The 13,885-nt window shown below is 40.0% G+C and overlaps 1 protein-coding gene across 4 annotated transcripts in view; it reads right to left on the bottom strand.

Annotated features, from left to right (window-relative positions):
• The window catches only part of RAB28 (RAB28, member RAS oncogene family), a 61,759-nt gene extending 54,943 nt beyond the window's left edge, over window positions 1-6,816 (bottom strand). For 2 of the 4 annotated variants that reach the window (XR_006020498.1, XM_042053177.1), the window contains exon 1: window positions 6,562-6,814. Coding sequence is in view for 2 of the 4 variants with exons in the window: in XM_042053177.1 (XP_041909111.1) it covers window positions 6,562-6,639 (78 nt within the window). In the remaining 2 variants the exon portion in view is untranslated. Of the gene's footprint in view, window positions 1-6,561 lie in introns of all 4 variants that reach the window. The other 2 variants (XR_006020497.1, XM_042053176.1) reach the window with 2 other exon arrangements.
• Window positions 6,817-13,885: the final 7,069 nt, after the last annotated feature.

Raw genomic sequence — 13,885 nt, 5'->3', positions numbered from 1 at the left:
ACACAGAAAAAAAAGCTGAACTCATATAAGAATGCATATTTAAAGAATCATTCCTTTCAGCAGAACTTTGAAAACTTATTTCTTCAGTTCGTATTTTGTGGATTTATGAAAGCAAACCAATACATTGTTGACATAATAATAAGCTTTTACTATATACTGCTAAAAAGATACAAAACTAACCTAGATTAACTACTGAAGCAAGGCATTTATATTCTGTCAGTAACAATTTTGTGGCAATTTAAGGTCTCCATTCAAGACAAAAATTTAAAAAAAAAAAGGTGGGTGGGAGTAGAAAAGGAAAGAACACAAAAAAGCCCACAAAACAGAAAAGGAGAAAACAGTGGTACAATCATAAATAATACGGAAATTTGTATTGTGAAAAAAATTAACACTAAATATTAAAAATTATAAAATACAACCCACATCAAAATAGTGTACACTTAAAAATCTCTTGTTGACATGACATTTGTAAATATAAATACAAATTAACTACAGAAAAAAATAATCTAAATATTTATTTATCTATTTAGAGAAGGAAAAATACTAAGAGGCTAACAAAACCCTTACACTGTCTGAGAAAACTCAAAACGGGCCAGAAGGGCTTTTTCTTGCCAGTTTTCCATTCATCAAGACCTGAAGAGATGAGTTACTCCAACTGTTATCAGAAATTGCTGTTAAGAGCACATTAAGTCAAAAATGCAAGAGCAAAATAATGCCAACAGTTCTGAGATATGAGAACAGGCAAGGTCTATGAACAGAAGGTTATAACAAAGATCTAAATTAGGCTAATGATGTCGAATGTACAAACTTTTTTTTTGCATTAAAACATGATCACCAGAGCTCCAGCATTAAAGCTCTAGTATGAATAGGCAAACATTTATTCAACTATTAAATTTCCTTTTAAGTAAATAAAACAAGATTTACTGTTTTTATGTTTCTATATCATATTTATATTCCTATCACTCCCATATATATAATGAATTATATGATATCAGAAGATATGTTTAGGAAACAATCCAATAAGTCAGTTACAGCTTATGGCAACATTTTCATTTACTTCACTGAACTCAAGCCCCAAGAGGATTAAAAATAAATAAACAAATGGGGAAAAAAGCAAGTAAACTAGAAATAGCATGAGTATGCTTATATATTTATATCACTGTGGAAAGGGGGAAGACCACAGAGGATGAATCGTGAGAAGATTCATCGTGCCTCAGGATGAATCGTGCTTCAGCTATGTGACAGTAATACTAACAACATACACAAAATAAAATTCAATACAGATTCAGACTGCAGTATTGAAGAGTCAGTAGAACTGATTCATTTAATCCCAACAGTTAGCATGTCAAGATTACAAAGACATTATCTTTAATCTGTCATGACCTTAAAGATGTAGATGAGAACAAGACGGCTGCATGAATACACCATTCAGTCTTCTTGAAATGTACCTTTTTGGAAAAGTAACTAGAGCCTAGAGTACAGGTACAAGGATCATTTGACTATATTATCAAATTCTATATTCTTCAACACACTAATTTAGATCCTCATTAAATAAGTAACCACTCCCTTCTTGTTTTAAAGGCTCAGTAAATATTAGTTTATCATTCCGTTATACTCAATGTTCCCTGAGGACTTCTACAGGTGTTAGTAAAAATAAATGATATACATTCAATTAACAGCCAACCTGTAAGAGCAGGAAGTAATCAACAGCATGGCAAAGTCCACTTAAACAGTTTTTCTCTACTGTGCTCTTGAATGCAAAGGAATTTATAGCACAAAATCATTGACTAACTCCCTTTTAAATTTTTTCCTAATAAATGTTAGAGCTCAAGGAAGGTGTTGGATTACCAGTCTAGGGTCCTCTATTTATTCACAAAACAAGCATTTATCCACAAAATGCTAAGAGCAACAGTCCAAACTTCTTTACAACAATAAACAAAGAAGTTATGTCAATGCATATTCAAGTACCTTTACAATGCAAATACTCCCTTCAAATCCCAGAAGTGTTCACTGCCATGCTTGCCATAAAAGATTTTGCTCAACAGTTTTAACTGAGAGGATATGTTGAATATAAGCTATATAACAAATAATGGAAGTTAAATAATGGTTCAGTAGAACTTTAGTTGTAAAAATAAATAAGTAATCAGTGATTGTTTTTTAGAAAGGTTGCGTTCCATACAATTCCACCCCTTAATGTTGGGGTCAGAGAACAGTACGATAGCACAAAGGCCTTGTTCCTTTGCCCCTCTACCAAGACAACCAGGACACCAGCTTGCAGGGCAGAATTTCCAGCTAAAATTCCATCAGTTTGGAAGGTTCATACACTTGCCTTAAATACTTCAAAGTGAAGGTCGACATCCTCTTCTAAATATCAATACACTATTGAAGGCTGGTGTTAAAAAGCCCCTCCTTTCAGACAAGAAAACGTCTTTGGGTGCTAACGTACAGCAACCAAGATAGCAGTAAAAAAAAAAAAAAATACAGTATTCTAAGCGCAAATTACAATAGGATATTTGGCAAGGTGTTTTTGAAAGAAGCAAAGACGGAATTCAACCTTACATGAAAGGCATGACAGTTTCTCACTTCTGTTTTTCAATGTCAATAATTCGGTATGAACTGCTGACATGCTGTTCCTAAAGGCCTACATAATGAGTAAATAGGAAAAAAATCAAACAATATCTATGAAATAAACTGAAAAATCAATAAATTGAAGTAAATTGAAAGTCAAACAGAACAAGCAATGATAGCCATCTCTGAAAATGACTACTCACCAGGGCAACCAGAAACTTGTAGAGAAAACCCCACCAATGACAACTCTTTGAGTAAAGTCCTACAGAATAAAGTTTTGAGAAAGCAGTGATAAAGTGTAATATCATAGTTGGAAGAAAGAAAACTAAACCCAAAATTCAATTAGATGCAAGCACATAGTTCTGAAGCCATGAATTTGCACCAATGTACAAACTTCAGCCACTAATTGAAAATCCACTTTCCAAAAAACCACGTCTCTATCCCTTCCCTCACTCCCTTCTAGAACGTCAATGCCATTATCCATGCACAGCTACACCCATCCCTCAGTTATGTCCTATCCGAGTGGCAAAAATTTTAGGACAAACAAAATAAAAACAAACACTAGGCTAAATAATGAAATGCTTTAACTGCCATAAAAACACACAGCTGTCCAAGCTGATGTCCTTCCATCCCACTCCTACCTACTGATGCAACTTTGTTCACTGAAAAAGAGAAAATTATCATAACTTCTTGACATTTGCCGTAGATCTATTTGATGCAGCTGGGCCAATCAGCACAGCACACTTCGTTCAATTTTCCATTTGCAAGACTCAACAGTGACAACAATATTTTTGTCACCATCGATGAAGTTTTTGAGCCTGACTGTAACAAGACAATTCAGAATTGCCACAATGCTTAAAAATCTGGTATCCTAAAAAACCCTAAAGTAAGCAGGACACTACTTTTTATGCCAGCCTGTTTTAGCTCCTGCAAACTCCCATACCAGCTTGAGCATTCATTCTTTCATTTTCATCATCCATTGTTAACAGAAGGAAAAGGTAGGCTGTTTCTGCTACCACACTTCAGTCCCAGCTACAACAGATAGCAAATAAACAGAACCTCGGCACACCTATTTTTCAGGACCTCCCTTCCCATGAATAGCTCCAGGATTTGCTTCCACAGGCCCAAAACATTTTTCAACAGTAGCAAATCATAGCATTCTACCTCAAATCAGCATCCTTGTATATTTCAGTATTAAGCCAATCTGTGCACAAAAAGAGTAGAAATACTTGGATCATAACATTTTTTTTTTCAATCCATACTAGTAATGCTGGTTTATTTTAATGGAAAATCATTTCGGCTCAGGAAGAGAGGGCTGATTTAAAACTTAGACATGTAAGGCTGCTGTGTCTATACGTGCCCTTCCTATACACAAAATCAAAGAGCCAACTGCTATTAATAATTGCTGTTTATTTTCATCTCACATTGTCCCCACTTCTGATTGCTTTTTAGATTTTCTTAGTTTGTCTAGTTCATTAAAATCATTCTCTATTATCTTCTGACTAACCAGTCTTGCTTCCCTCAATTTTCTTTTTCACAGTTCACCATTACCTTACCATCTCTATTTTATTCTAAGAGTTTTACAGATTCTGCTCTGTCTCACTTCTCTTATGCTTTCTTCCATTTTTACTCTTCTCTACTTGAGTTTGCTCTGGCAGTGCTTATTGCTACCCTTAAAATTCTAGGTCTCCAATTATCCATTCAATCACCTCAAAACAAATGACTAGAAGCACAGCCTCCCCCCCTTGCCTCACAGATAGAGTAATTCCTTGCTAGGGTAAGTACAAATACTACCCTTAGCTTGAACTGACACTGATTTGTTTTTAAGCTGCCACTAATCCTTGCACAGGACCAGAGTCACATTGCTTCTAAGCAATAGATGAGGAAAACAGAAAGCAAGTTTCCACCTGACCCACAACAACAATTTTTTTTTCTTTTTAAGAGGGGGCAAAAGACAGAAGTCAAATGTGAACACCTCATACTAAACACAAGATACAGTATTCCAGACATATCCCATCATTTTCTACACTCCTCCAGTCTCATGATCCCAGAGTGACAGAGGAAGAGAAAAACTAACACCTTGCACAGTAAAAGAGATTTTAAGTATGCATGTGTGTAAAGACCAGCTACAATCCAGATGTGCGAGCCAGGCAATTTAGAGTTGAAAACACATAGAAATACACGTTTTAACAAGTAAGCAGAACAAGTAGCCAACAAAAGAGAGGAACCTCAACAATTTAGTCTTCTGAGGTGCTTGAAATAGCACTAGGTACATTTTATCTTCCCATTCCATGACCCAATTGCTTCTCTGTTTTTACAAGACCTTACAATAAATCTGTTAGGTCATGTGTGTGCTGCCAGGCCATTGGGATGGCACGAAGGAGCCTCTATTACAGCATCATCTAGGGGGGACAGGAGGAAAAGCAGCCCACCAGAGTATTGCTGCTGTTCATGCTCAATAACCTGCCCTGGAAGCATGAGATTCCTAGAGTCAGCAGGAGATGCAGTGAGTGGCAGCTCCTGTGAGAGAGGTAGGAACCACCAGGAATATACATCAAAACTCAAGAACGCTTGAAAGCCCACGTTTGGCGAGAGGGCTTGCCACAAGCTGCTCAACAGCAGTAGTGAAAGGACTCTTCAGTTTTAATTAAAAACTCCTGGGAAATGCTACCAGTGAAGCAGCACTTCAGCTGTCAATTCTGTGCATTTATTATGCTCTCATCACACAGCTGGTTGGAATTGCCCATCTACTGACTCAGATGAACACAATACCACTTCAGACTGGGCTTAGAATTGCTGGAAACATAAAAAAATGTTTTGTTTCTTCATAGAGCTCTGAATAAGTGAGCAAAACCACATGTACTCTCACTAACAGCTTATTCCTATTAATTTAAGGCAGTTCATTTAAACCAGGTCTAAGAACATTTCCACTTTTCATATGAACTGTGAGTCAGGCAGAATTTCTTCTCCCTATAATTTCAGAAGTAAACGACAGAGGAAAAAAACTGCATACTTCAAGCACACAATAAATTTAAGTGTATCTCACAAAATTATTTGGGCTCCATATGACAATAGATATGTTCAAGTGTATAGTTAAGATCAGTTACTACTTTAATGGTTAAGAAAGCAGCCCCTCTTTTGCCTTCTTTGGTCTCTCCTTCTCAAAACTTCTCTTTCACAAAGAGAAATTTGTTGGATTATTGTTTGATTGTTTTATTGTCTGATTATTGTTGAAAAATAAACTTTTATAAACAGGATTTCATTATGGTGATTATAGATAGGGGAAAAAAACCAAAATCATAAAAGTTACAAACGAAAACTAAATGGACCCAGCAGTGCCTTTTCAAACTCTGGAATACTAACTCCGCTAGATGCAAACTGCTCTGTCCAGCTCGGGAGGTTGGTAGCTCTGCATCCGAAACGAAGGGCACCTGCAGACCCTTCTAAGCGACCTTCCCTGCTCGTCCTTTCGAGGGGAGCCGCGAATCCACGTGCTCCAGCCCGGCCCGAGCCCTCCGCGCCCGGGGCACTGCAGCCACCGAGAACGACTTTGGGCTATTCCAGCGACTCCAGCCAAGGAACTCCTGCCTCCAGCGCGCCATCAGCAGCGCACGGGGATCAGAAGGAAACTCCGTCAGCACCACAGGAGTTACGTTATTCGCCGCTCCTTTTCTTACGGCTCAAGAAAATTGGATTACAGTCGTGTACGTCTATTTGTTGACGATGCCTCCTCGGGTGCGGAAGCCCCGTCAGAGGGTCTGGCTGCCGGGCACGGCGCGGATACCGGCGGGAAGCCCGCGTCTCCCGTGCAGGGTCTGGAGCCCAGGGGGAGCAGCCAGCCGGGTACCGCGACAGCGGCTGCGCGACAGACTGGAAGCCGCCGCGGGCTGCTCCTTCCTCAGCAGCAGCCAGGGGCAGCGTGAAGGGGAAGGCCGGGAAAGGGCTCGGGGCACCGCGGCGAGGGAGAGGAGCTGCCGGCGGGCCGACACTGACCTTGCCAGTGGTGCCGTCCCCCAGCACCACCAGCTTGAGCTGGCGGTCTGGACTCTCCTCCTCCTCCGAGTCTGACATGATCTCTATGGTCCCGGCGAGCAATAAGAGGCTGAGAGCAGCCGGGAGGAGCCGGGTGCAGGAGCGAGGACAGGACAGGGGGAAAAGCGAGCGCCGCGCTCACGAAGCCGGCAGCGACGGAGAAACCAGCGCCGCCATCTTCGGCGCCCCCGCCGTCGCTATGGCCCGCGCGGGGCGAAACCAACGACAGCGCTGAGGGAAGGGGGGGAAAGCGGTAGATTGCGGGCGGAAGCTACAGCGACAAGTCCAGCAGCTGCTTCGGGACACACCCACTTCTGCCCCCTCAGGGTGATGAGATGGTTCAGCCCGGCTCGCGGCCGCACGCCGCGGTGCCTTGGGCTCCGCAGTGACGCCAGGCGCGGTAACCGAGCAACGGGGGGCGGGGCTAGGGCCCGGGTGTCCCGCTGCAGGGACGGGGTCGCCCCGTGTGGGACTGCCCGGGGAAGCCGCTGGGTGTGGCTGTGGCAACTAAATATGGCAACTACGTTGTAGAGTCGCTGAATGGTTTGTGTTGAGAGGGTCCTTAAAGATCATCTCGTTCCAAACCCCCTGCTATGGGCAGGGACACCTTCCACTATCCCAGGTTGCTCAAAGCCCCATCCACCCTGGCCTTGAATACTGCCGAGGATGGGGCATCCACAGCTTCTCTGGGCAGCCTGTGCCAGTGCCTCACCACCCTCACAGTGAAGAATTGGTTCTTGATATCTAATCTAACCCTCCCCTCTTTCAGTTTAAAGCCAGTCCCCCTTGTTCTATCTCTACATGCACTTGTATGAAGTCACTTTCTGGCTCCCATACCCCCGTTAGGTACTGAAAGGCCACAGTAAGGTCACCCTGGAGCCTTCTTTTCTGCAGACTGAACAATCCTAGTTCTAAGGACTCCACCACTTTCTTACACAATCTCAGAACTTTTCTATCCATATAGGCAATCAGTAAGAAAATTTACCGAGGTAGCCCTCGGCAGGGTAGGCTGAAAACCTAGCTGAGGTAGCTGAATTTTAGACTGTTACTTTATCACGCACCATGGCCGGGGAGAACAGGCTATAGACTCCTCTTTTGCATCAGCCTTCCCCGTGTTTGAAGACTGACAGTGTCCCTTTGGCTTGTCGTCTTTCCCATAGACTAAACAACTCCTCTTCAGTCAGTCTTTCCCTGGGTTGTCTTTTCTAGACTTCTGATTATTCTTGTTGCTTTCCTTTGGCCTCTCTCCACTTTCTTGCAGTACTGTGCCAAAAACTGGATACAGTACTTCTGTTGAGGCCCTGGGAATACTGAGTAGAGGGGAAGTATTACTTCATGTGTCTTACATACGAGACTCCTGTTTATATATCCCAGTATGATGTTTGTTTTCCTGACGGTATGACATTGCTGACTCATACCAATCCTGATTTACTAAAAAATCCTCTGAATCCTCTCTTGTTATTGGCATTTCATAAATGCTGAAGCTTTATTTCTGTTTAACTGTAATGCTTTCTGCTTTTCCCCATTGATTTGAATCCTGTGTTTCAGGCTACTTCCATAATTTGTCATATAATATTATATAATATTATATATATATAATTTTATAATATAATATAATTTTATTTAAAATTTTGTCCTCCAAAATGCATACCAGCCATCCCAACTTGGTTACATCTGGAACTCTGAGATCTATACTCTATTCAAAAGTCATTAATAATGATATCCAATAGTACCAAGTCTCTGCAAGCCTCTATTTGACATATTTTTCCAGTTTGAGTGACAACAATTCTTTGGGCATCATTTATATGACAATTTGAACAGAGGCAGCTGGAACTCTTTAAAATATTGATGTATTTTACTGGATTCAATAACAAGCTAAGAATTTTTAGAACAACTTTGTATAATGCCTGCATAGAGATCAAACCTGTTTCAGTCTCTTTCAGGTTTTCTTTATGAAATGTATGTCTGAAATTTCCAATATTATGAGTGCACTGTTTTACTCAGTCCTCAGCAGGATTAAGAAGTTCCTTGTAAATCATGTATTCATGTGTTTGCACAATTGAGGCTAAATGCTTTCCCAATGACATTCTGGGGAAAAAAAAATAGGAGGGGGGGGTGGTACACCATAAAGTACTTTAAATTCTAATGGAAAACGAGACACACACCTTTGTCACTCCATACTTTGAATCAAATTAAACGTGTCATTCATTAACTGTTTTCCACTTCAGATCATCTTTTAGCCTAATTGTACTGCAAGTTCTCTTAACTTGGCACTTCAGCAGGATCAGCATCAGGGCTCAGCTGAACAGCATTTCTTGGAAGGAAGAGCAATAGGGACAAACGTGAAATTTTCCTTAATGATTTCTGACCTACTGAACAGTTGTACAATTGGCATTAGACATTTAAAAGCTTCACTTCTCACTCCAGGGCAGACACCTGATTGATAAACCAATGTTGGTGGAACTGCTCATATTTCTGAAATTCTGCCTCAGCCACATTAAGAAAAAAGTACGAAATATTAATTTAAAGCTTTCTGATGCTCTTGAGGAGAAGTAGGTTCTATTTAACCCACAAGATGAGAAGCTGTGTGTGCAAAAGCAGAATGATGAGAGAGCAAGGTGCTCCAGGTGTCCAGACTATGTGTATTTTCATTTGAAATACCACAAAGAAATGTGTGTGTTCTAATACAGATCCCAAAATTTAATTTACTTCTTAAATTATATTAGTTTTTCCTTCTCAAATTACCCAAGCTTATTAAAAATCAGCATCATCATCTAAATGAACGTGCAATATAGAAAAAGCTGTTTCATCTTCATGGGCTTAGATTTGTCTTGACCCTGTTTATCTGATCTATTTAAATAAGCACTTAGATACTAAAGCATGATTTTGGAAATAGAAGGAATACTTGGTGTGGATAAACGTGTGCTTGCTGTTGACTACCAAGAAAAATGAATGGAAACTACCCCAGGAGATTGTAACGCAAATGGACAACTCAGCCCCCCAAAACCTCCCTGCATAAGTCTATGAATGATGGGGATGTACTAAAATCCTTTTTTATTATACAAAAGATCAGTGTACGAGAAAAATCTGCCTGGTGGAGTTAATGCTTCAGCAATAATACTACCAAAGAGTGTTGTTTACCATTATTTAACTTTACTAGCATAACAGAGCAAACAATCTGACTGCAAATCTTTACACATCTTGCTTGCGATGTTCAGCAAGTGCATTAAGAGTGTGGTGTAATTTTACGTAGAGTGATACAAATTTTTGCTACCAACACATCCCCTCTGGGAGGCTTTCAAATTGAACTAGTTTTGTCATTGCCTTCTTAACTAAATATGGATAGCATTTTACAGATGAAATGAAGCTAGTCTTGAACTTTTTGATACTTCACAGTTGAAAAACACTGGAATTAATAAACAGAACACTGCTGTAAAAAAAGAATCATTGATGGCAGTGTACAAATAATTTGAGACTTACGCATTTTTAAAATACTAAGAAAAAAGTCCTTGAGCAGTTACTTTGAAAAGTACCTGGGTCACTTTTCAGTGAAAAATAAATATATATTGTTAAATAAATATGTATTGTTTATTTGACATTCTGTCTGTATTTTGATAGTTGCTCTTTTGGGGTTTTTATTATACTTTCTATATACTTTATATTATTTCTTCATGATGAAAATTCACTGCTAATCCACTGGTAATTGAGAATATTATGAATAATAACTGAGATGACAACAATTTTAAAATTCCCATATTTCATTAAGGCTACAAACAAGAAAGTAATTGCATCCTCATTCTCTGTCAAGTTTTGGCCTATTACTTTACTTGACCATTTTCTTCTGAGTTAAATCGACTTCTTAATATGTGAAACAAATGGTATAGATAGTTTTCTATATCTGTATTTCAAAAAAAGTGAGGAAACAGCTATGTGACTTCATTTCAATTCCCCTCATTTCAATAGTTCTTGATCAGTAGAGCTGTGGGCATTTGAAAACACCTCTCAGGAGTCCATGGAAGGTTGCTGAGAAAAGTAAACCCAGAAGACTTATATTTAAGTTACACAGACTTTAACTTGAGGACTTTGAAGAGTCTGTAAGATTGTTTGTTGCTGCTGCTCTATGCCATTACTATATCTTCCACCTTTATCAGCTGGGCAGTGAGTTTAATAAATGTTTTTACTTATTTTAGTTCTTCAGGGTATCACTGAAGTTGTTTCAGTTCACTTCTAGTTGCAAAGGCTTGACTATTTAAAGGCTTGGTAACTCTCCCTAAGTGGAGTCACTGCAACTGCTGAATGAGTTTTGGGGCGACAGAAGTAATAGAGTGTGACAGGAGGGGCCAGAGATGTTTAGGAGAGGAGACAGGCAGTGGTGGAGAAGTCAGAGCTTTTATGTAGGTGAGGAAGAAGGGCTGGAAGGGGAAATCTGTGGGAATTTCTGAGGGTCAGAGACAAGTGTGGGAGTTTTTAGTATTCACTCTTCTTAGTCCACATCTTCTGTGCAACATCTTCCTCCATCTCAGGAGACATAGCGAGGCACTCAGCTCACTCCTCATCTGGGTCAAAAGGAACTTTCATTCCTGGCACCGGTGAATTTTGTGCTGCTCTTGGATGTCACTAGTTGCCTCCTTCACATTTTCCCCAACAAACCCCTGGTTACATTTTTTCAGTGCAAGCCATTGTTTTTCGTTTCTGCTCATGTTTTGAGCTGGCAGTCAGAAATACTCTGGTTTTTTTTTTTCTCCTGTCATTTTGTGCCAGTTTAATTAGAAAACCATTTTTGGTAATTCATTTCAGTTTGAAGAAGAAATAGCACAGTTCCAGTTTTGGTTCCTTTGCCCCCTTGTTCTTAAGTTGCCCTGACTAAACAACTGTGGCATACACAGTCAACCATATTTGCAAATGCAAACTGTACAAATGCAAACTAGAACTCTGTGAATGTGGGAGGGGTTTTTTTAGAACATTCTATAAGGTTGCATTCCCTTCATGCAAGTATCTACAAAAGCACCAAAAATTATTACCTACATAGGAAATAGATGTATGCTTCTCCCAAGCACTGAGAAAAAGAATGAATCAAGCTGAATGAGGTGGAATCTGCGCTGAGAGTAAAAGGAATAGCATGTGTGAGAGCCTTCAACCTTTTTGCCATCCTCTTCAGGAATGCAGGGTCATTAGCTACCGAGTCATCTGTGCTGTCCTTACAGCGCTTGATGGAAACAACACATTTCTCAGAGTGATTGACATGAACTGTGTCCTCTGTTACCAACACAAGACATTCTTTTAATTTTTGTTCTGCTTTTTCTTCCCATGATTATACAACAATACTCATTCTCTTTTGAGTTTCATTCATACCAATTTTTCTATTTCCAGTCTCTGTAGCTGGGATCTGTAGATGCTCCTCTTCTTCAAGGTGGAAATTGACATTACATTTGTTTGAATGAGGAAAGTGTCCTTGAAAAGAAAAATAAAATTGTTGCCACAAAAGTGGAGTGTGCATTTAAAAAGAAAACATATTTACTTCCATTATAATGTTGATTTTGCCACCCATCTCTGGAGCAGAGTAGAAAGCAGCTGTTGGTTTTAATTGCACTACAGATTTGCAAATAAAACCCAAACTGTTTCTTCTTCATCAGTATCATCTCTAATGTCTTTACCAGACAGTGTTTTCTTCTGCACTGCCTGATGACTCTGCCTTGAGTGAAACTCTGATTAATGTGGCTGACTAGCCGGACCACTGAGTGGAAATGGTAAATAATGACTTGTTTTTATACATGTAAAAACCAGTTCCTACTCAACTTGGAAATCCTTGCTTTTGGAAGGGCATTCTTCCATCTTGCATCCTGCTAACCTAAGGTCACTTAAGGAGTAACTGTTTCAAATGCTGTTGATTACAGTGATGTAAACGTCTGTGGCCCAGACACTGCAGTGAACAAGACTTTCCACACAGGAATATGGTTAAGCTGAAGGCCGCAACTTTTATGAACTACATTCCCTAATAAAACAGGGAAGAACCACTAGCCAGCTGCTCCCCACAAACTACCCAGTAAAACAGAACCAATGAGGTTCACCGAGCATGAGACGGTGGAGGCCAAGCTAAATGTTTAAGAGAAAGCTGACCGCATCCTCCCTCTGGCAAAAGTGACCAAGGTATGTGGTCCCACTGAAACTATCTCCTCCTACATTGTCTGTGCTTGGGAGGGGAGAGAAAAGAAATGTCAGCAGTAACTTTAATTTGTGTAAGGCGCTACCTTTTTGCCTGTATTGGGGAAAGAGAAATAGCTCACTGACATCTGGCTAGTACTTAAGACATGATCAGTAATTCTAGCCACAGCTAACATGAAAAACACACATTGGAAACCTACTCTCCAGTTGTGTGAATGGACAAACAAGTTCTCTTGTCTTTCCACTAGCTGAATTTACTAATAAAGCCACACCACGTTTTCAGTGTGGTAAACACTTTTTCTCACTAAAGCACACTATCCAACTCAGGGTATAAAGGCCAGCAACAGCCAGGCTAACAACAACAGTTACAGAAAGACAAGGGGTCTTCAGAATAAGAATTATTTTATAAAGGAATTACATCTAACTTCTACTGAGACAGTCATGAAAATTTGGAATTTCCCACATGAACACAGACGATCACTGGGAACTCCTGTTTCTTGTCTCCAAACCTCAATGCTTGTTGGAATAATGGAGAAAGCTGTCTTTCTCACAGTCTTGACCTGTTACCAGTTCAAAACAAAGTCTTTTTTCTTTTTTTTCTTTTTCCTTTTATAACAACATGGAAAATCCAAAATTCTTTTCTAGCATGTACTGCATGTTTGGAAGGACTCACCTGAATCACTGGTGTCCTGTTGTTGAATTCCTGAAGGAAACCATCGAGTTCCATCACAAAAGTAGGCAAGCCATTTGCCCTCACCACTCTTCCTGGAAGTTTGTTCTAGAGCCTGGTGGTTTTTTTCTATGTTGTGTGTTTACTCTTACAATTCTTTCCCCAGTCCTGCTGATGGTGGAGTGTGCAAGAAGCTGCATGGGGCTTGGTTGCCAGCTGGGGTGAAACCACAACACCCCACCTGACAGAGAAGCTCCCACCCAGTCACTTGCTCATTCTCCCTCAGCAGGAGTGAGGAGAGAATCAGAAGTACAAAATCAAGAGATGAAGGTTGAGATAATGACAGTTTAATAAGTGAAACAAAGCTACACACACAAGCAAATGAATTTTTTTTTTTTAAAGGGAATTAATTCCCATCAGCAGGAAGATGTTTAGATGCTTCCTGGAAGGCAG

The sequence above is a fragment of the Corvus kubaryi genome, unplaced genomic scaffold (genome assembly GCF_017639235.1).
Source record: "Corvus kubaryi isolate FWS band 111438036 unplaced genomic scaffold, C.kubaryi_AGA036_p1.0 split1-131, whole genome shotgun sequence".
In the NCBI taxonomy this organism is placed as follows: domain Eukaryota; kingdom Metazoa; phylum Chordata; class Aves; order Passeriformes; family Corvidae; genus Corvus; species Corvus kubaryi.
This window is presented reverse-complemented; position numbering and strand designations above follow the sequence as displayed.